Here is a 24,307-nt window from a genome sequence, read left to right as displayed (position 1 = left end):
TGGTCGCAAATTTTTTTTCCACAGTCTTGACTGTTGCTGTGGGGATCCTTGTCTTTACAAAAACAAGCAGGGTCTCCAATGCTTTGTTCCTGGCATATTTGCTTTTATTAATGTTGCTTTTAGTTTACCACAATATAGGGACATCTCTCCACCTTTGGACAAATTCAGTAAAGAAATCTTTATCTTTGAAGGCCTCCATTATTTCTGCAAGTCAAAAGTAATCCGAAAAAGCTAATGTCAGTCAAGCCTCTACTAATAAGCTTTCTCCCCATATATAGGCCACAAACGCATCCACTGATGACTAATAATAAAGTCCAAAATCAAGTTACGTACCGTCGTTGTACACGGTCGTTTCTTCCGCCTTCTTCCACAGACTGTGAACGCCGTTTTCACTCATGCGGTATCCCTTTATACACTGCGCATGCGTGAAGCTCCGCACGTTTCCCCGCCCCCGACTATCGTTCTAGTACTTTCCCCGCCCCTTCTCGGTCATTTAATGCAATACAACATGGAGGACACTCAGCAAGTGGCAACCTCAAGCCAGGAGCGAAGCCAGGCAGTAGCACACACCAGATCCAGGACCAGGAGGTACAAGGCCACAAATATGGCGTTTGAGGAGATGGTGGAAATGGTGGCAATATTGAGGAGGGAGGATAATGATGGAAAACATGGCCCTTACAAATATCCAAACAAGGTGAAGGCCCAAATCATGGACAAAGTGGTGAAAAGTCTCCACCAAAAATTTTGGGTGTGCAGATCTAAAGAACAGCTCCGCAAAATATGGTCTGACCTAAAATTGAGGGAGCTGGAGCAATTGCAGAAGATTAAAAGACTCATTAGGAAAAGTAAGTAATTTTACTGTGTACTCAGATAAGTATTTTATTATCATTGTGCTGCATGTGCTTTTTATTTCATGTTGTACATACAGTTCAAGATGTCTCAAGTTTCATGTTTGTGGGAACAATAATTGGTCATATGAGTCGTCGTTCATGCGCTCACTAATAATAAAATACTATCTTTTTGTCTGATACAGTGTTTTGGAAATGTCATCATGCCTATTTAGGCATGGACAGATGGAGTTAACACTGTATCAGACAAAGAGATTGTATTTTATTAATAGTGAGCGAATGAACGACGACTCATACGACCAATTATTGTGCCCACAAACATGAAACTTGACATCTTGATCTATTTATGCGAGACCACTTTTTTTTTTTTTTAGTGTAGATGTGTTCTTAACTAGATTTAAATAATCAAACTGAAGCCAATATACAGTAAAAGGAGAGTATGCTCAGCAGTTGGTTACACATGTGGACTCAGTAGGACAAGTGTTGGCCACAAGAACAACCTATTTAGGGTGTCACACACAGGTGAACCAGTGGATACTTTTTTGGGTTCCATGTTGGAAAACATGTTGGAAACTTGACCAAAGATAGAGAAATGTAGCAGCTTTGGTAATGGATACAATCCTGTGTTCAACTTAGGATTGTTAAAAAAGACAATTGTACCACACTTTACAAAAAGAATGATTCATATTCCTCTTTCAGGTCTCTAATAATTTTGAAGCATGTTTTCCTGTTTTACAATCTCATAGGGCAGGAGCAGAGAGACCCCACACATCCTACCCAAGCCCCACCCCTGCGGGATGTGGAGGAAGTGGAAACTGGCACCACAACAGGTCAGTGTCATACACCACAGCTTCAGGTAATAGATGTAGGCCTGCATATTTTTAATACATGGTTTGTTTCCAAATTTCAGGAGCTTTTCTGGCTGGGGACGGCTTGGACACATACAGCGCCCAGCTGTTAATTGGAGAGATGATGGCCTGCTGGGCTGACATAGAGGACATCAATACATGTTTGTATGAAAAAACTAAAAAAGTGGAGCGACGACTAAAAAATGTGATGGATGTTCTGGGGAGGGTTTAAAAAAAAAAAAAAAAAAAAGATACTTTTAATGTTGTTGGAAATGTTTTATGTGTTTTCATGTGTATGTTTTTTTTGTTTTGGTTTTATTAAGTCGAATCTCAACTTTTCTGGCTAAAACGCATGAACAATGACAAATGCTAAAAAGTTGGTCATTGTTCATGCGTTTTAACCAGAAAAATCGTTTTTTTTGGGATTCTCTAAAAAAAGAAAAAAAATTTTTTTTTTAAAAAAGATATTTTTGGAAAAAAAAATTATTAGCTAGTTACGCCAACGTAACTCTGAATCTGCGCCGTCGTAAGTTTAAGTGTATTCTCAAACTGAGATACACTTAAACCTAGCTAAGATACGACAGCCTGCGCCGTCGTATCTTAGGGTGCAATATTTAGGCTGGCCGCTAGGTGGCGCTTCCGTTGAGTTCGGCGTAGAATTTGTAAATGCCTAGATATGCCAATTCACGAACGTACGTGCGCCCGTCGCAGTAAAGATACGCCGTTTCCGTAAGAGATACACCGCGTAAAGTTAAAGCTGCCCCCTAGGTGGCGTACCCAATGTTAAGTATGGCCGTCGTTCCCACGTCGAAATTTGAAAATTTTACGTTGTTTGCGTAAGTCATCCGTGAATGGGGCTGGACGTAATTTACGTTCTCGTCGAAACCAATACGTCCTTGCGGCGTACTTTGGAGCAATGCACACTGGGATATGTACACGGACGGCGCATGCGCCGTTCGTAAAAAACGTCAATCACGTCGGGTCACCCCCCATTAACTTAAAACACGCCCCCTCATCCTCATTTGAATTAGGCGCGCTTACGCCGGCCCCATTTACGATACGCCGCCGTAAGTTAGGAGGCAAGTACTTTGTGAATACAGTACTTGCCTCTCTGACTTAAGGCGGCGTAGCGTAAATACGATCCACTACGCTGCCTTAAAGATGCGGCACCCTACTTGAATCTGGCTATATATCTAGAAAAATTACAAAAAAAAAATAATTAGAAAAAAAAATATGTAGAAAAATATTTATATCCAAAAATACATATCTAAAAAAAAAAAAAAACCCCAAAAAATGCTCATCCAAAAGCTAATCCACACAAACGGGCACTGAGAGATAGCATAATTTTCTTTTTATGGGCTGCATTGATTGAAAATTGTCCCCAGCTGATAGCAGCCCAGCTGATAGATAGTCCAGATCTCTAATGTAGGACAACAGGTAAGGCTGCAGCTGTGGGACCAGGAAGATCCCGGTTCAAACACACCCAGGTACATCACAGTAGCCATATTGCATTGTAATTATAGAAAATTACAACAGTCGCAGATTGAAAAGTAAAGATAATTTTTAAAATAAAATTCAATTACAATATAACTAGTGCCGCAATTGTATATGCCATATTTTTTTATTTTTTGCTATTTTTTCCCCCACAAAAGTGTCATTATATGGCGTCAGCCTGGCACTCCTGCGCAAATCGGCGTAGCTGTACGGTGGCTCACGCAGGCGTGATAGCGGTAGGCACTTGCTCGCGCCCGCTATCACCTATTACAGAGGCAGAACTGGAAACTGCCTTTGTAAACAAGGTGAATCCCGGTTCTGACAGGTGATATGACAGGTGCCCTGGCAGCCCTACAGTTAGAACACACCTAGGGAACACATTTAATCCCTTTGATCGCCCCCTAGTGTTAGCCCCTTCCCTGTCAGTGACATTTATACAGTAATCGGTGGCTATTTTTAGCTCTGATCGCTGTATAAAATGTCAGTGGTCCCAAAAAAGTGTCAAAAGTGCTTGATCTGCCCGCTGCAATCCCACTAAAAATCACAGATCGCCACCATTATTAGTAAAAAAAAAATTTAATCCCCCAAAAAAAATCTATCCCGTATATTGTAGACGCTATAACTTTTGCGCAAACCAATCAATATACGCCTATTGCAATTTTTTTTTACCAATAAAATGCAGAAGAATATATTTTGGTCTAAACTGATGAACTTTGTTTTTTAGATTTTTTTGGGGATATGTGTCATAGCAAAGAGTAAAACAATTTTTTTTTTTTTTTTTCAAAATTGTCGCTCTTTGTTTATAGTGCAAAAATATAAAAAAACTGCGGAGGTGATCAAATATCACCAAAAGAAAGCTCTTTTTGTGGGAAAAAAGGACGTCAATTTTGTTTGGGTACAGCGTCGCATGGCCGTGCAATTGTCAGTTAAGTTATTGCAGTGTCGTATCGCAAAAAAGGCTTGGTCATTAAGGGGGCAAATTATTTTGGGGCTGAAGTGCTTAAGCAAAAAGGAGACAGAATATGAGGTCTATATCAGTAGTAGACACAGTTCTAAAAATGTTCTGTACTGTGACTGTGTGGTGACCGAGACATGGTAAATAACCAATGAGGAAAAAGATCAGCTGCAAGGAGACCACTGGCAAGACTGTTCCTTTGTCTTCTATGCTTTTTTTGGGACCAGTTTTAGAAAGTTCAAGTCCTATTTAATTCAAAAGCACCAGGACCACATGCATGTTTTAATAAACAATATATCTAGTCAAAAATCTTAATATCTTAGGCTTGCTTTGCCACCAAGGCAGCAGAGGAGTATTTTTCACCTGCTAATTTTCTGTAGCTTTGCTTCAGAACTTTCAACATCAGGTAACAAAATGGGTTAAAAGAAATCCATTATGAGCTTCAAACAGAAGAAAAGATGTTGTGTACTATACATCCAACTACAAAATGGCTGTGGTTACAGAAGCTGTGAGAAAAGAATGACATCCGCTTCACACTGTGTCAACACATTTCAGATTCTTTTTTTATCCTAGAATATATACAGGCATCTTCATTGTGTAGGAACAGGAAAAAAACTGAACAGATATAATGCACTTTTCAAATAGCTTGCTCTAAGCTAGCATAGCAATACAAAAATTAACATATAACTTAAAATCCTCCTGGCATGCTTCCAGTGTTGCCAACCTACTAGATTGAAATTTACTGACACAACGCCCAAAATTTACTGGCACAGCCAAGTTTTTACTGGCAGGTCCAAAAGTTACACAATTACAGTTTTAGGTGAAAATTACAGTATTTATGCTCCAAATAAGTAAAATATGCAATTAGCAATGTGATTTTAAGGCAAAGCAGGGACAGAACTCAGGAGGGCAATACATTAGGATGGGCGATGCACGCATGAAATTGACTCTCACAGTGATACTAACAGCAGTGTGCAGCAACACAGATCACCGACACAACACGTCCCCTCCTGAGCCACAGTGACATTCTCTCTGCATGCCAGGTGGTCCCTTCAGTCCCCTCCAGTCTAAACAGCACTGACAGTCCCACTCCTGGCTTGCCTTACTTCTGTCCTGCAAACCTGCACACAAGACTCTGGCCGCTCCGCTCCCTTGCCCCATGACATCACACGACACGCTCAGACACTGCCTCCACCAGACCCGCCCCACCAAACACACTGTAGCAGGCACGTGGATGGTTTCAGCCGGCTTCGGGCCCAAGCTGCCTATGCACAGTTCCGAGCCCGGGTGTCACAGCCATATTCTTTACTGGCAACCTTTTCCTCTTACTGGCATTTACTGGCAGGAGAAAAGTGCCCATTTTTTACTGGCTGCCAGTAAAAATACTGGCGGTTGGCAACACTGCATGCTGCATTCTCATTCCAATTAACTGGCTTGACTAGTATAACCCCAAATCTATTTTACATGGACAATAAGGTTGCATTTTTTCTCTATTACAATGTTTGTTATATACCTGTGCATAGCACAGAGAATCAGTGGTAAAGGCAAGTACAACCAAGTTGCCTGCAGGGGTTAAAAAAATAAAAATAAAATAATGTGGCTGCTGAAGTAGAAAAACACAGTTTCGAACCAGGCAGGACTTCAACAATGCAGGTTTATTAACAGCTGGGAACATACAGGTTTATGCTCAAAGTATTACAAGATATAGGTCTAATTTATACAGTTTATTACAATGCAAGCATATTGGATATTGATATTCTTATCCTCTAACCAACTTGAAACAATAGTGAATTGTTCTCACATTGAACCAGAATGGGTCATTTCTGCCAATTCTTGGAAACCCGTTACCTGATGGGGACCAGTCAGTCGACCAGCTCGACCGAGTTTGTTAGGGAAATTCACCTGAGAACAAGTTAAGAAGTTTTCCCAATTTGACTCGTATGAGGAGACAAGCTACGGACAGATAATTGCCCACTGGTTCTGACCACTATGACATGTGCAATAGGGCAGCATACATAGAGGTTAGCCTTATGAGCTCCTATCTGACTTGTCTGACTAACAATTGTAAAACTTGCACTTATATACCCTTACAAGCCTTATCTTAGCCATCTCTCCTAGATATGATTGGTTGCCAAGATCTACGTCAATGTAACACCTGTCCTACAACCAGACAAACTTAATTATTCCTAGAATTCCTATATGTTCATTAAAGTGATTTATAACAGGTTTTGTCCAATTAAAAAACACCTGTGTAGAGACAGTCTGGCATCCAGCTGTGTTAGCCACAACTTCAAGGATGACAAAATGTATTACTTTGGAAGAATGAACTTACATATAACAGATAAGGTGGGGTTATTGAAACAGTTTTAACCACTTTACCACCGGGCCAATTTTGGCACTTCTCTCCTTCATTTAAAAATCTATTTTTTTTGCTAGAAAATTAATCGGAACCCCCAAACATTATATATATTTTTTTAGCAGACACCCTAGGGAATAAAATGGTGGTCATTGTATATTTTTTTCTCGTACGGTATTTGCGCAATCATTTTTCAAACGCCTTTTTTTGGGTTTCATGAATTAAAAAATAACAAAACAGTAAAGTTAGCCCAATTTTTTTGTATAATGTGAAAGATGATGTTACGCCGAGTAAATAGATACCTAACATGTCACGCTTTAAAATTGCACACACTCATGGAATGGTGCCAAACTTTGGTACTTAAAAATCTCCATAGGTGACGTTTTAAATTTTTTTACAGGTTACTATTTTTGAGTTACAGTGCTAGAATTGTTGCTCTCGCTCTAACGCTCTAACGCACGCAACGATACCTCACATGTGGGGTTTGAACGCCGTTTACATATGTGGGCGGGACCTGCATGCGTGTTCGCTTCTGCTCGCGAGATAACGGGGACAGGGGCATTTTGAAAAAAAATAATTTTAAATTTTATTTTTACACTTTTTTTTTATTTATTTTTTTTGATCACTTTTATTCCTATTACAAGGAATGTAAACATCCCTTGTAATAGGAATCAGTGTGACAGGTCCTCTTTATGGAGAGATGTGGGGTCAATAAGACCCCACATCTCTCCTCCAGGCTTACAAGCATGAAATCGGTGAAAAAAAAATCACTGAGCACATGCCGACAGCCGCGATTGCAGCTTTGTTTACATTCGGGTACCGTGCGTGACGTCATAACGTCGCGCCCGGGCCTCCGACGGTCATAAAGATGACTGGTGACCATATTTAAGTGACCGCGCCGCTGGTGTCCCGCGATTGGTCACAGGAGCTGAAGAACGGGGAGACGTGTGTGTAAACACCTTCCCCGTTCTTCACAGTGGCAATGTCACTGATCGTCTGTTCCCTGATATAGGGAAAGGCGATCAGTGACATCACACGTCCAGCCCCGACCCCCTACAGTTAGAAACATATATGAGGTCACACATAACCCCTACAGTGCCCCCTAGTGGTTAACTCCTAAACTGCAATTGTCATTTTCACAGTAAACAATGCATTGTTATAGCATTTTTTGCTGTGAAAATGACAATGGCCCCCAGGTATGCCCAGCTGTGGAATACAAGGACCACTCACATGTGTAGAGTACAAGCAGCAAACAAAAGGGTCAGGGTAGGTAACGAAAAAGCACAGATGGTAAACGAAGCTGGGGTCCTGTAAACGGGTAGTCAGACACAGTATAAAAAATTGACAAGCAAACGGGAGCTCAGAGAACTGTAAAGTTTCTCAGGCAATGTGAAATACACTGAGCATGTCTTAGATAGACACGCAAACTAGGAGGCAGGCCAGGAAGTAAAGCAAGGGAAGGAAATAAAAGCCCACAGAATAGCAGACAATGCCCATAGGTGAGCACAGCCAAACAACACATGTGAAAGTAATCAGGGTAGAGAAGCACTGCAGCAAGGCGGTAATAGTACACAAGCAGGAAACTGCAGGCTAAGTTGTGACATCCGCACCATAAGTCGGCTGCAGCAATGGCAAATTTTTGTGCGGCCATCAAATTTGAATGATCGGGCATGTTGGACATGTTTGAAAAATTAATGAATGTCTAATCAATGATGAGAGTATCCTGTGCGAAATATAATTAAAAGAGAAATGTACATGAGCTGTGGAAAGAAAATATTCCCGGCCATGAAAATAATTCTGTTGCAACATTAAGTGAAATTGAAGGCTTTGTTGGTCAAATTTCAAAATCAATGGTGGCACCAACAGATCACAAAATGCATGACATTTCTGATTTTTGAAAAATTTGTTTGGAATTTGACCCATGTATGGCCGGTTCAGGAAGTACTAAAAAGGAAGAACTGGAAGAACCTTTTGCAACTAATTAGGTTAATTAGCAACATGTCAGTAACAGGATTGGGAATAAAAGGGGCATCTTAACGGGCCAGAGTGTCTCATGCCCTGTACACACAGGTTTCACGGCGGACTTTCTACCGCCGGGAAAGTCGAGAACCGGCTTGGCAGCTTTTTCCCCCTACACACGGACAGTTTTCCTGGCAGGAAAACTGCCATAGGAACAAAAGATGATCAGGACAGCCGCAATCCAATGCAACGTAACTTTAATGTAAAAAAATGGAAACAGGCACTACAAGTCACAGCAACGGAACCTAGGACAGCTGACACGTTTCACACTAACTTCAGTGTTTACTCATGAGTAAACACTGAAGTTAGTGTGAAACGCGTCAGCTGTCCTAGGTTCCGTTGCTGTGACTTGTAGTGCCTGTTTCCAGTTTTTTACATTAAAGTTACGTTGCATTGGAGTGCGGCTGTCCTGATCATCTTTTGTTCTTATTTGCTATGTGCATTGCTAGCACCCTCAGTTCCTGAGAAGATTGCACCAAACAAGACCTGCCTGGAGCGGCAATCTCTGTCTCTTTATAGGAAAGCTGCCATGAGAGCTTTGGCCGGGAAACCTGGCCGTGTGTATGCTCCCCCGCAATGTTTCCCATAGAAAAACTGCCAGGGAAAAGTCCGCCGGGAATCGCGGCAGGAAAAAAGAGAACATGTTCTCATTTTTCCCGCCGGGATTCCTGTCGGGAAAACTGCCTTGAAGCATACACATGGCCAGCTTTCCTGGGCAAAAGCTGTCATGGCAGTTTTCCCGACGAGAAAACTGGTCGTGTGTACGAGGCATTATAGGTTAAGATAGGCAGAGGTTCACCAGTCTGTGAAAAGCTGCATCTAAAACTGTTGAATACTTTTAGAATAATAAAGTGGGTAACTAAAGCGCTAGCCAACAGTGAAAAATAATGAGTGACCAGTGAAAACCAAAATGCTGCTCAAATATGAATTGTGCTAACAAATAAAGGGTATGAATAAAAAATGATGAGCGCAAACTGAAAATCTAAAAGTGAATATCAAGACAGTCCTAAGGACTGATGACAATCTATTAAACACCTTAACAATTTCAAGGCTGTGAACTATAATAGTGAAAAACCCTCAAACTAATGCAACTAATGTATCAAATATCTAAATAAAGTCCAAAAAACTATAAATCAAAATTTGAATGAATCAATCTGCTGTGTCAGTGGTGAAAAAGACGAGGAGAGTCCCCGGGAGAAGGAGACACATCCACATTAGACGAGCCGTGATCACAGACAGTGCCGGGGGGACAAAGACTCCGGAGACCGCCGTGGCTTTTTGTGGAGGAGGATATCGCACGGTGTGCTCATTGCTGTGATCTCCGGGGATAGCGATCGCTGTGTGCAGGCTGGGGAGTGTCCGTGTCCAGAGAACGTTCCTGGACTCTATCCCAGCACTTGAAGGACTTAGTGGACACGGATTTCACATTGATTGGATTCCATTCCAGTATTTGGAGGATTTCGCTGACACGCATTACCCAGTAACTGGAGGTAAGCGCTCTGTGAGCTCAAGCTTAGTGAAGACTCATCCAGATTCTCTACATTGATGTCTAAAGGGCAGAAGTCTTTTTCACCACTGACACAGCAGATTGATTAATTCAAATTTAGATTTATAGTTTTTTGGACTTTATTTAGATATTTGATACATTAGTTGCACTCGTTTGAGGGTTTTTCACTATTATAGTTCACAGCCTTGAAATTGTTAAGGTGTTTAATAGATTGTCATCAATCCTTAGGACTGTAGGTTAGGATGAAGGAAAAAAGCTGGGACAGCCGCACTCCAAAAAAACTCCTCCTTTAATTAATAGCTAGCTATGAAGAAGCACTAAGGCATAGTGCGAAACGTCAGCTTTTCTTTTGTTGTGCTGTTTTTTGCTGTGGCATGTATTTTGTGATTTTTAATTAAAGGAGGAGTTTTTTTGGAGTGCGGCTGTCCCAGCTTTTTTCCTTCATCCTAACCTGCATTTTGATTGCACTGCCTGCACCCTTGGCTCGGACCACAGGAATCAGATTACCTGGTTCTCTTTGAGCAGTTACCCACTCTCTCAGTCCTTAGGACTGTCTTGATATTCACTTTTAGATTTTCAGTTTGCGCTCATCATTTTTTATTCATACTTTTAGAATAATGTTTCTCAACATAAAATTGTAATACATTATCATCTACAGTACATATTATTAAAAGATTTCAAGAATCTGGAGAAATCTCTGTACGCAAGATACAAAGCAGAAATGCAGTACTGGATGTCCATGATCTTCTGGCACTTAGACGGCACTGCATTAAATACATGCACGATTATGCGTTTGAAATCACTGCATTAGCTCAGGAATACTTCCAAAAATTACTGTCAGTGAACACAGTTTGCCATGCCATTCAGAAATGCAAGGTAAAGCTCTCACATGCAAAGAAGAAGCCATATCTGAACATGTTCCAGAAATGCCAATATCTTCTCTTGGTCAAAGCTCATTTATATTGTTCTGTTGCAAAGTGGAAAACTGTTCTGTGGTCAGACAAATTCAAATTTGATATTCCTTTTTGACAACCATGGGCACCATGTCCTCCAAACTAAAGAGGATAAGAACTTTCCAGCTTGTTATCAATGCCAAGTTCAAAAGCCTGCATCTCTGATGGTATTAGTGCATATTGCCAATCAACCTAATTAGTTGCAAAAGGTTCTTCCAGATTTTCCTTGTTAGTACCATTTACTGTGCCAGCTGTTTTGCCCTGTTTCGACTTTTTTTGAAACGTGTTGCTGCTAATCATTTGAAAACGATGTTATTTTTTTTCTTAAAATTATACATTTTCTCAATTTAAACATTTGATATGTTTTCTTTCTACATTTGTGAATAAAATATGGGTTTATGAAATTTGCAAATAATTGCATACTGTTTTTTTTTTTTAAAGGGGTTGTACAAATATAATTATGTAAAATAAAAGCATTTCTAAACAGAATTAAAAAAAAATAACTTACTCAGGTCAGCAGATAGAAAAATCTAAATAGTATTGCTGCAAGACCGTTATTTTGTTTATGGCCATGTAAATTAAATTGCACTGAAGTGTTCTATTGGTATGCACAATATAAATTATCTTGCTATTACCATTAAATGTCAAGTCTTTCAACAGAACCTGAACACACACAAAGTTACATTTACTCTCTGGAAGAAAAAGTAGATAAAATGCATCTATGTGCTGTGTGGATTCTCAGCTAAAATACCAGCAAGCAGACAAGACGAGGATAACAATAACTAATAAAAAAATAATATGCAAGACATTTTATCAAGCAACATGCAGTCAATCCAACACGGTAATACTGCTGGTATTAAATCTGCTGCCATTTAGTTTAGCTTTATCTTTTGAATGCAAAAAAATTGGAAAATATAGGGGTTGTAGCAGAAAAGTTATTTACTATATACCTATCTATCTGCTTTGTATCTTTGCTTTACAGAATTTCAGATTGCAATCTATATGTCTCATCTGAATCCAAATTACACACTAGATCCTTCCATGTCTTAACAGATTCACTATACCATGTGCACTAAATATACCATTTTCTGATAAGACATTTTAGTCTACTCCAAAGCCACAGGGATCTGAGCAAATTTCACACACAGATGGATGCGACAAAACTATTATGGGAAATCCATTAAAAAGAAAATGGAAATAAAACCTTTATTGGGCCGTTATTTGTATATTATTATTGATTATTATCCTGGGCCTTACTTATTGGGCACGTACCTTTTAATTCTTTAATAGCAATAATGCAGCTATAGAAGAAAAGATAAAAATGTGGATCTTCATAATGTATTGACAGCCACAGGCTTAAGATGACTGCTTCAGATTCTTTACTACTTAGTTTGACCTAACCATGCAATGGCTAAATCTCTTTTTTTATCAGCTACAGTATAGTATTTTAATAGTAAATGCAACAATTTTCCATTTGTAATAACATAAGTGTATTAAACCGGATTTAGTAAGTACTGTTAAGCCAAAGAAATTTGGTGACGACCCGATAAAAGAAAAACTTGATTGATGCACAGAACTTAGGGGGAAAAAAAAAAAAAAGCTTGAGGCAAATCCCCTAATCATTCACAGTATTTTATATATAACATGCTTAAAGGGGTTGTAAAGGAATTTTTTTTCCCTAAATAACTTTTCTTTACCTTAGTGCAGTCCTTCTTCACTTAGCTCATCCTTCCATTTTGCTTTTAAATGTCCTTATTTCTTCTGAGAAATCCTCACTTCCTGTTCTTCTGTCTGTAACTCCACACCGTAATGCAAGGCTTTCTCCCTGGTGTGGAGAAAGCCTCTTGAGGGGGTGAGCAGGAGTGTCAGGACACTCTCTAATTTGCAGATAGAGAAAGGAGCTGTGTGTTAGTGGGCGTCCTGACACTCCTGCTTGCCCCCTCCCCCCTCAAGAGGCTTTCTCCACACCAGGGAGAAAGCCTCACATTATGGTGTGTAGTTACAGGCAGAAGAACAGGAAGTGAGGATTTCTCAGAAGAAATAAGGGCATTTAAAAGCAAAATGGAAGGATGAGGTAAGTGAAGGAGAACTGCACTAAGGTAAAGGAAGCTATTTAGGGAAAATGATTTTTTCCCTTTACAACCCCTTTAAGTACAGAAATCTATATTTATATTAAAGTCCTGTACACTGTTTGCTTTCAGACTACTTCATTCCGGTTACAGATGTCCTCCTCTGAATACAAAGGGTAAGAAGAGGTAAGGTGTTAAATGATTCCTCTGTTCATGCAGTTGTGTTGTGGGGGTACATTTTAAATTGAGCTCTGGATAAAACAAGCTTTTTTTTCACAGAGCAGCAAAGAAAAAACAGGTAGACAAGTATAAAAGAGCCTAAAGTTCAACCTGCTGGCTGTAAGCGCAAGAAATAAATATTCATATGCAATATTTGAGATTTTAATACTTAAAGTGGAGTTTCCATCCCAAATTTTTTTTTCATTATTGTGCTCATTAGACCTAAAAAAGTAAAAAAAAAACAAAAAAAAAATTTTTTTTTACTCATCTGGAAATGCCTGTTGCTATGCGGTCCCACAAAATCTGCCTTTGAAATCACCTAGGATCCTGACATCATCTCCCTCTAATGCTCCTGGGAAATGTGTGTCATAATTTCCCAGGATGCAGTGCGCTGTCCAATTATCACTCCCCTTCCAAGACTTCCAGGAAGTAAGTGCTTGTGGGCTTCACAATGCCCACAAGCAAAATGACAACGGTGTAGACATAGGTTTATAAACTATCTTTTTTGAATATCTATGCGGATCGGCGGCGGATTGTAAAATAGTAAGTGACCGGATTTATATTATAAAAACGCAGGATGAAAGGACATACATTTAAAAAATGCTAATTGTGGTTGGAACTCCGCTTTAACACCAATACATTTGAACTACCCTTTATAAAATGTGAAAAAAAAAAATAAACAGCAGCTGGAGACAATCTGCCACCCACAGCAGAAAAAGATTAACCATACATCCCATACTGGTGCTTACAGGCAAAAATTATCCACAGAAGTGTTCAAAATAGTACTCAAACAGTCTAATAAAGTGCACATATACAAGCACAAAAAGTCTCTTGCTTTGTTGATTTATTTTGCTCATATGTTGGAGTCTCAATTTGCTAATCCTGTTTTCTCCAGATGATGAATCCCCCCCCCCCCAAAAAAAGCTATATAGTGTTGTATGTTCAGTCTGAAGTGAGCCCTCAATGTAAATACTGTTGTAGGTACCTTCACACAATTGTATAGTCTTCCCAGGGGTATTTATTCTTCCTCACCCGCCCCAAAGTGAATGTGAAATAAGAATTCCAACACATGAAGATGAGCTCCCAAATCGACTTAATGCACTTAGGCATGGAGTTCACCAGAGCTTCACAGGTTGCCACTGGAGTCCTCCTCCTCTCCTCCATGACAACATCACAGAGCGGGTGGATGTTAAGAGACCGGGCACTCCTCCACCTGCCGTTTGAGGATGCCCCACAGATGCTCAATAGAGTTTAGGTCTGGAGACATGTTTGGCAAGCCTATCACCTTTACCCTGAGCTTCTTTAGCAAGGCAGTGGTCATATTGGAGGTGTGTTTGGGTCTGTTATGTTGGATTACTGGAAAAAAAAGTAAAGAAGGAGGGTGCACCGACCATCACATGATCACATGATGTAAACAAAAGCTCAGTAAACGGTTTTATTTCTCCTCACGCTGACAGCTTGAGGAGACAAAAAAAGAAAAAAAAAACAATCACCGGGTTTTGTGCAAGGGACATCGGTCCCGAAGAGAAAGAGGCAGATCCGCCTCATCTGTGCCCATCAGTACTGCCTGCCAGTGCCACCTGCCAGTACCCACAGTGCCACAAATCAGTGCCCACCAGTGCAAAACAGCTGAACCTATCAATGCCCACGAGTGCCACCTATCAATGCCCACCAGTGATGCCAATCAGTGCATCATCAGTACCACCTAACAGCGCTGCCTATCAGTGTCACCTGCCAGTGCTGATCAGTGCCCATCACTGCCACCCATCAGTGCCCATTACTGCCACCTATCAGTGCCCATTACTGTCAGCTATCAGTGCCACTTCTCAGTGCCCACCAGTGCCACCTATCAATTCCCTTCAGTGTCACCCATCAGTGCCACCTATCAGTGCCCACCAGTGTCGCCTTATTCGTGCCCATCAATGCAGCCCATCGGTGCCCATCAGTGCAGCTCATCAGTGCAGCCTCATCAGCATACATCAATGAAGGAGAAAAATTACCTGTCTTCAACATTTTATAACAAAATATAAAAACAGTTTTGTAAAAAAAAAATCTGTCTATTTTTAACAAATAAAACCCGCAGAGGTTATAAAAATACCACCAAAAAAAAGCTCTGTTTGTGGGGAAAAAAATGATAAAAATGGCATTTGGGTACAGTGTTGTATGACCGTGCAATTGTCATTCAAAGAGTGAGAGCACTGAAAGCTGAAAATTGGTCTGGGCAGGAGGGGGGTCTAAGTGCTCAGTAAGAAAGTGGTTAAATTGGTAAGGTTTGTTGTCATACTACATAGCTTTGGTAGCTCTAAAAGGGAAGTGTTCCAAGAGTGTACAACCAGATTGTAGTGCATGGCGCACCTAACACAAAACTCAACAGTAAAATCAGTCTGTATCTGCAGTAAAGCATGCTTGTTATACTCACTGTGGAACCTACATGGGTTAATCCTCTGCTTTGTGTAACAAGGCTGTTTGATCTTGTATGCACACATCCTCCTCTTTTTCCAATGACCCCCAGTACATGTCTGGATAAGACAGAGCCTTTGGAGTCAGGCTACACAAGCTCAGTTTGGTGTGTATTGGTGTGTATTGCTGGAGCGTTTTTTTTTTTCTTGGGAGAGTGCATGTGATCAGCACAGGGCCAATCAGCACTGTCCAAACAGAGGGCCAGGAGCTCTGCACCCACATAGGACAGCTCAGTGCAGTATGAAAACGCCTCCTACAAGCTTCACCAGGAACTGATAGAAATCACATAACTGCTGATGAGAAAAGGTATTTAGCTGTTTATATTTACTAAAATAATTGAATTTCCATGTTCACTGTGGGAGACCAGATATAGTGAATGCAGCGTCCTGGGTTTCGTAAAACACTTTACGATTAACTTTAAAGGATACATTTGCCTTTCTTTGGGAACATGTTACACGTTCCACCTGTTTTTAGGGTGGAACATGTAACATGTTCTCAATGCTGCAGCCTCTCCCCTTCTCCCTGTGACAGAAGTACGGGAAGAAGTTCCCTGTACTATCTGTCACTTTTTTAAATCAGCGTAGCCGTGCAGCACTCTGCCCACACAGCCACGTCATTCATTCTCACAGCTCAGTGTGTGAATGAACTACACGCCCCAACATCCTTTGTGGCTGTCGGGTTGGGGTTTAAAAGAAACTACCACAGTGCTGTGGAGCACTGTAGCAGTTCATTGATATTTCCTTTCAGTGTATCGGGATGCATGGCACCAGTGATCTGCTGGTACAATGCCTTACAGGCTCCAAAAAATAAAATAAAATAAATGCACATTTTGTGACTGCAAAAAAGGTTTATTTTTTTAAGTGAATTTATCCTTTAAAGTTGAACTCTAAACAGATTTAAAGAATTGCCCTTTTATTTGCTAAAAAAAAAAAAAATTCTTGCACAGTAAGAGTGAAAAAAAGGAAGGGGCAACACTGTAAGCAAGTCCGCCTCTACTGCTTTGCCAGTGTTGTCAATCTAAAACAAGGAGCTCCAAACTGAGTCAGTTAACTGCAGTGGATAAAAACACTACACTATCCAAAATGGGTCGATGGATCACAGTACTGACCTTTCTGGCAAGATCATTAAGGTGAGTTCAGACTTGGATCTGAACAAACCTGAGCTCATCCCCATTCACATATATGAATTATCTGTCTGCCTGTAGTTTAGCTTAGTAGATGCATGTTGCAAACTGTGGAAGTAACGCAGATAATATAAACTGAAGGTATTTGTTTTACACATGCAGCATGACACATCCATAAAAGCAGACTAGACCTTTACAATGTCACAGTTTCTCTATGAACCAATCTAGAATTAATTCTAGGGCAGATGCAAAATAGTTTCCTAATTGAGTACCATGGGAAAGGTGTCTTAATTATATAAGTATATGTCACACACACTTTAGTTTTGAATGTAGTACAAGTTTAATTAATTTGACAGCAGATACCTTGAGCATCCTATCTAGAAGGCCATACAACGAGACGAACAACAAAAATAAACCCCCGAATGCCTATATGTTAGTCGAAAGCCTCGTTCACATGGGGGGGACTACAGCTTACGTCTGTGTAAGGCCGTGTTTACATGCACAGGTGTTCTGTGCATTCCAGCAAAGACAGTCCCACTGATATCAATTAGGACACAGCCGTTACATGGACACAACTACTGCACCCAACCCAAAATCTGCAACCACACCCACACATATGTCAAATCGGGAGCAGCAGTGGTGTCCATGCAGCCACTGCATCTTAATTTACATCAATGAGAGTGCCTGCAGAGGAATTCACAGAACATCCGAAGATCCCCATGTGGATAAACATGGCCCTCGCAAAGGTGTCTGCTGTAGTAACCCCCCATTGTGATTGAGGCCTAAATGTTAAGGATCGGCCACATTCAGATCTTGATGTTGTATCAGATAAAAGATCTGTCCATGCAGGTCTAGAATATGAAATGTTGTTAAAGGGGTTGTAAAGGTAGAAGAAAATTCCCTAAATAGCTTCCTTTACCTTAGTGCAGTCCTCCTTCACTTACCTCATCCTTCGATTTTGCTTTTAAATGTCCTTATTTCTTCTGAGAAATCCTCACTTCCTGTTCTTCTGTCTGTAACTCCACACAGTAATGCAAGGCTTTCTCCCTGGTGTGGAGTGTGGTGCTCGCCTACTCCCTTGAGGGGGCGAGCAGGAGAGTCAGGACGCCCACTAACACACAGCTCCTTTCTCCATCTGCAACGAAGAGAGCGTCCTGACTCTCCTGTTCGCCCCCTCAAGGGAGGGGGTGAGCACGACACTCCACACCAGGGAGAAAGCCTTGCATTACTGTGTGTAGTTACAGACAGAAGAACAGGAAGAAATAAGGACATTTAAAAGCAAAATCGAAGGATAAGGTAAGTAAAGGAGGACTGCACTAAGGTAAAGGAAGCTCTTTAGAACAAAAATGTTTTACCTTTACAACCCCTTTAAGGTTTTCTTCTAAAAACAACAGTTTTTCCAAAACCCTAATTTAAAAAAAAAAAAAAAAGTTTTTGATATTTTCTTTTCAGCTTTGATTTAATGTAACCATTATAGCTTTGTACTTCAGTAAATCATAAAATAAGATTTACATATTTAATCAGATTAGATGTACCTGGTTTGGCAGCATAGCAGTAACATCTCTTTGTTGTTAATTAAAACTTGCAAAATGACCAGAAAAGCTTTGGCTCGTATTGCTGTGGAAGGGCTTTCGAGAAGACGAACTATCTTTGTAACAAAATCCTGAAAAAATTGGAAAAATAAATGAGAGGAACATAAATTAGAAAGTGAAAGAAACATTAAGGTGAAAAGTAAAATATGCCTCGGCAGGTTGCCATTTCATTATGGTGATAAAAGTAATCAGAATAAAAAACAAAATGCTAAATTCTTGCATTGTTTAACTAGGTGATCATTAATCAGAGACAGGAGAAAATTGAAAATCTAAACACATTAGTTTAAGCAAGATTAGATTTAGTTCTCTTTGTCTATTAACAGATTGTCAAAGATGAGTCATTTATAAATATGCTAAACATTTTCCAGCTGCATTTTCAAAACTGTTCCTGCATTATAAAATACGTATCTTGGGATGCATTTAATTTGCTTTTCTTACTTGTGAAACTTTTTAGCAAGAATTCATGCCAGCTTCGCAGATTGATTATGCTAGTGAGTACACCTACATGCAAAGCCTAGGCTGAAACAGTGCACAATAAATGTCACCCTAAATTACACTATCATCCCCTCTCCAAGTCTAATAATGTTTCCCAGGAGGTGTTAAAATGAAAAAGAAACAGCTCTGGCTGCAGTCCTCCTATTTGGTGAGATCACCAATACTTTCTGACGTGCTCAGTCTTCCAAAGTGAATGACGTCCAGTTACATTCAACCCTGAAGATTGATTACTTATGCTGGCCATACACTATACGAAAATTAGGCCGAAAATCGGTCGTAAAGAAAGATCTTTCGTTTTTCGGCCAGTTAATGGGCACAAAATCGAAAATCGTTTGGACGTTTTTGAGCCGAAAAAATGAAGGACAAGTTTGGAAATTTTCTGCCGAACGAACGATAAATCGGAAGGTTAATGTGTTTCCTGTCCGAACTTTCTGCACTAGGTATATGTAAAACAACGAACCATTTTTTTTTTTATGTCCACTGAACGATTTATCGCCCATTACATGATGGCACTATCGTTTGCACTCACGAAAGAACTTTCGTTTCTCGAAAGTTCTTTCGGACGATTTTTCGTGGAGTGTATGGCCAGCATTACTGTGAGTGCAGAGTGTCCCTGTCACCATGTCATGGGACTTGCTTGAAAAAATCTAGAAAGCCTAATTATTAAAAAAAAAAAAAAAAAGTATAGCTGGGGAGGACGAAGGGTGGACACAGCTCATGGTTGAGATTTAAAGGGAAACTATAACAGTTTGAGTGCAAGATTATTTTAATTTTTTAATGACAATTGTTTAAAGGAGTTGTAAAGGAAATTAAATTTTTTTGCTGAAATGACTGTTTACAGGGTATAGAGACATAATAGTTAACTGATTCCTTTTAAAAATGATTAAAAATAGATAAAAATCAATCATTTAATGTACCTACAGTTTCAGTTTTGTTTTTGCATGCTGTTTCATGCTTCTGTGATGAACAGAGACAAAGAGCCAATACAGGGCAGTGATGGTGTTGAGGGGTTTTACACACACACAGTAATCACACCTCCTTGGATCAGTGACCACAGAGAGAAAGCTCCCATGACTTTTTTCATCAGGAAACAGACTGTTCAGAACAGAGAAGGATTACAGCAACATCAGAGCAAAAACGAACAATGAGGACATGAAACCAGGACTGCAGTAAGGTAAAGGAAGCCTTTTTAGCTAAAAAAAAAAAATTCCTTTAGTGACCCTTTAAGCTGACGCTTTAATTTTTATTTACTAAGTATATAAAACCTGTGCACATAACATGATTCACAGAGAACTATGGAAGCACAATGAAAGTTGTTTTGTCTTTCAGGCCTTCTCTCTATTTTTTTCGCTGACTAGTCGCAAGTAGAAATTGGATTGGTTACTAAGTCACGAAAATTCTCGTACGACGGAAAACAAAATCTGAAGTGATGTCATGTGTTGTAATGTATTTGTATTGCATTTTCAGACGACAACTGTCAAGACCATGATTTACAGAACTTAGAGGGTGTGTCATGTGTCTGATGTATCAGCTCCTCCATTTCTGCTTTTTTTTGTATGCGTGTGAACCATTCAGTCGTAGATGGTGGTTCTGGTGAACCATTTGGCTGGAATGCACATCTTTGCCGCGCTGACCATGTACATGGCCAGGGAGCGTATGTAGGCTTTTTTCAGTATTGTGGAGTGGTGTAGCAGAAATTGTGCTGGTGAGTAGTCTAGCGTGGTTATTTGATTGGTGAGTCTGTGGACCTCCTTCCAGAAAGGTTCTAGTTTAGGACATGTCCACCATGTGTAAAAGTGAGCCAATTTTAGTCCTACATCTCCAGAAATGCGGGGAGAGGTAGATGTGGTTCAACCTAAGGGGGGTTCAGTACCATCTCGAAAATATTTGGGTGAATGAGCGTGTGGTTTATACATGTAAGAGGGGTTTGACTTGGTATAATACAGGGGGTTTGGGTAAAACTAGCATTCTATATAACAGAGTACAGTATAATTTAAATGCCTGAAAACGAAATTTCAAACTAATAATATACAACAGATATACAAGATGGTTTATGGCACTCTGTGTGGTTCTATTATATGTAATCTCCCCAACCTGGTTCTGTAGCCTGTTCTGATCCACAGCACTGGGAGGTATAAGCATGGCTGGATTTCACCTGCTGATTGATACAGCAGCAACATAGCTAGTCCCCACCTAGCCTGTCAATCAACCTCACTATTTAGCTGTACTCATGCCAACACTCTTTGCCCAAACAGTGAGCTAATTTCCTAGTCCAAGGCTCCAGTCTGTGCTAGTTTCTGCTTTCCTGCTTCTCTAGTTACTGACTTTGGCTTTAGCTTTGGATCACTGCTCGGCCTTTCAGTAGTAGTGTGTCCTTCAATAAAGTTCAGGCCTCCCTGAGTGTACCAGTCTAGTGCTTGGTTCTCTCCAGAATAGGTACTTCATTTGGTGGCTTCCTCCCTCTAGGACAGATAGCGCAGGACCACTTTGTCAATGCAGACCCAGTCTGACTACTGGGCCTACCCGGCAAATCACGACTCCAGACCAACGTGGTAACGGAGCCAGGAACTCTGAACACCCACCCCCGGCCAGGAGGGCCACACACAGGGGTGGTGGGACGACTGCCCAGGGTGGACAACGACGACCCAGAACCCATGACGTCTGTCCCTTAAATACTCTTCCCCAGCATGCACAGCGAGGCGATCAACCCCCACTGATTGGCCGCTGAGAAAGAATACCCAACACACTTTGATCTGACTGCTGCCACCCTCGGCCTAGGTTGGAACCGACACCCCAGACAACAATAGTGGTTACCTGCAGTACAGCCATGGCTGGAACAGAGGCCCAAATTTGAAAACAAATAGGTCAGAGGTAACTAATCCTCTGACTACCCTCTAAATTTAAAGCAGGGTCAGCAGAGAAAAAACAGCTGCCCGCTACACATACATTAACGTTCAATGTGTATGACCAGAATTGTGCTAGATAGATGGTGAACAGTAAACAGGAGTAATCCAGCAGTATATCACAATAACACTTAGCAGATAGTGGTTTGCACATCGGAGCAGCCAATATGCCCTAGAACAAATAGATCATTTCTATCCAGGTGTAGTCCATGAATTAGAGAAATAGGCCTGCCAGGAATTGCACAATATAGATCACCTTCATATCAAAATGTGTAGTGAATCAGATATGTTACACTATTATAGATCTCCTTAATCTTCCTCCGATGTACTTTCAATTGCAACTGTTGTCACACACTAAGCTCCTGTTCAAATGTACAGTAATACAGCAATAGTATAATATATATATATATATATATATATATATATATATATATATATATATATATATATACACACACACACACACAAAGCAAACCTAACAGGCAGTGTGTAAATTACAACTATGATGCACCACAGAGCAGACACAGGAAAAAAAAATTGCCTGTGGCCATCCAATTATATAATTATTCTCTGTGAGTTCTGGATGTGAGGATTTTAATCTGGCTTTTGATCTAGATTTTTATGTAGCTTTTTATATTATGTTAGCATTAGGTTAATTATGTGTAATAATTTTTAGGGTAATGTTTAGACAAAGAGGTGCAATATTCACATTTTTGTAGTTTGATTTTCTGTTATTTTTCAGTCTGTGTTAATTATTCTATGTAGTGTTTTATAGGATGGTGTGATTCACAACAGTATAGTATTAATTTAGTTTTAATTGTTTTATTTCAATTCATGGTTATTGTACATATTAATTTGCTGTTATTGGTAATTTTATTGTTTGTAATTGTGTCTTGTTTCTGTTTGGTATCGTGATTTTGTGTTGTCATCGTTGAATGTAACTGTATCTCCATTTCCCTATGGGATTAATAAAGTATTCTGAATCTGAATTTGCTGTAGCACAGTTTTTAATTATATTGCAATATATCCAAATGTAGGCACAAAGCAGAGCTCCTCTCAGTAATTCAACATTTCCATCAACAGTCTGTGAAAGTAAATAACTCAAAGCTTAGTGTAGTAATCCAATATAACTTGTTTGAAAAGTGTCAGTTTTCAAACATTCGTACCATGCCATCATTTTGCAGGGTGGGTATATAAGTTATCAAGAGCTGAACATCCATCATTGTAATAACTGATTAAAGTTGCAGTGTCTGAAGAGGGCCAAAGGAGTAGTAAACTCTCATGGTGAAGGGCTGACTTTCTCAGGTACAGACATGTGGCTCCTTTGTAGAGAAACATTTCTACTGTGTGGTACGTGAAAAAATGGGAGCTTCTGGTACTGACTACAAGAGAGGTATGTGTAAAGGAAATTGTCATGTTGCAGAAAAAAAAAAGATGGAAAGATGGTTTGTTCCCCAACAAAAGTCCCTTTAAATGTAAGTGAGCAATAATTCTACAAATACAACACATCAACATTATCAACAGCTATGGCCCAGTCCATAATATTCAACTCGAACTATAATGACAAAGAGGTTGGTGTTATTGGAGCAAAACTGATGGTTTTAATCAAACCTTTAGAGATTATAGCTTTCAATTTGTAAATCCATCTAGTTTCAGCCTGTGAAATTATTTTATATATATATTTTATATATATATATATATATATATATATATATATATATATATATATATATATATATATATATATATATATATATATATATATATATATATATATATATACACATGCTACGGGGGAAATCATCATGTCCATTTATACTGCCCATTTATACTGCCCACTGTGTTCTAAATATACTTGCTAGAGGGAATCTAAAATTAGCAGTTTTAATCAGTTTTATCATACAGTCTTGACCCCTTCTGTATCTCAAATATTGTAATTTGTAACATATTATATCTTTCCATTTGAGAGGCAAACATGATTGCCTGCCCTTAAAATATTACAATAAATACAATGTCTATATGGAAGTGCTTCCTTCTCCCTTTAGATGAAGAGCTCTTTTAAAAGTGGGGTCAGTCAAAACCTAAATGTCCCACAGTCTCTTTTATAAAATGCTAATATGTCAAAATAATAGGTTCAATGTGTTTGTGACAAAGGTTACATCTGAAGGACGCACAGGTGTCTCAACTGCATATGTTGTTTTTTTTGGATTTAACTATCAAAATTAACTTTAGATTAACTATACAGGAAACCTGAATATGTAAATTAACAGCTCTGGCAGAATATAAAACCTCAAAAGTGACAATGTGCTTGTAAATTATTGACCATGACAATTTACCAAATTCTATACATATAATGAATAAAGTGCTTTGTGGTTCAAGATAGGATTTTCAAGTGCCACACTCCCTTCTTGCGACCCCACTCACCGGAGATAATGGACCCTCAACTTTGCAGTCTAGGGGTCAATA

General features: G+C 39.7%; 1 protein-coding gene across 1 annotated transcript in view; it reads right to left on the bottom strand.

Moving 5' to 3' along the window:
- Positions 1-24,307, bottom strand: part of ULK4 (unc-51 like kinase 4) — a 798,383-nt gene that overhangs the window by 526,642 nt on the left and 247,434 nt on the right. The window contains exon 22 of the mRNA XM_040353131.1: positions 18,387-18,514. Coding sequence (XP_040209065.1) covers positions 18,387-18,514 — 128 coding nt within the window. The remainder of the gene's footprint in view (positions 1-18,386; positions 18,515-24,307) is intronic.

The sequence above is a fragment of the Rana temporaria genome, chromosome 5 (assembly GCF_905171775.1).
Source record: "Rana temporaria chromosome 5, aRanTem1.1, whole genome shotgun sequence".
NCBI classification, from domain to species: Eukaryota; Metazoa; Chordata; class Amphibia; order Anura; family Ranidae; genus Rana; species Rana temporaria.
Note: the sequence above shows the minus strand (reverse complement) of the source record. Positions and strands in the feature narration are given on the sequence as shown.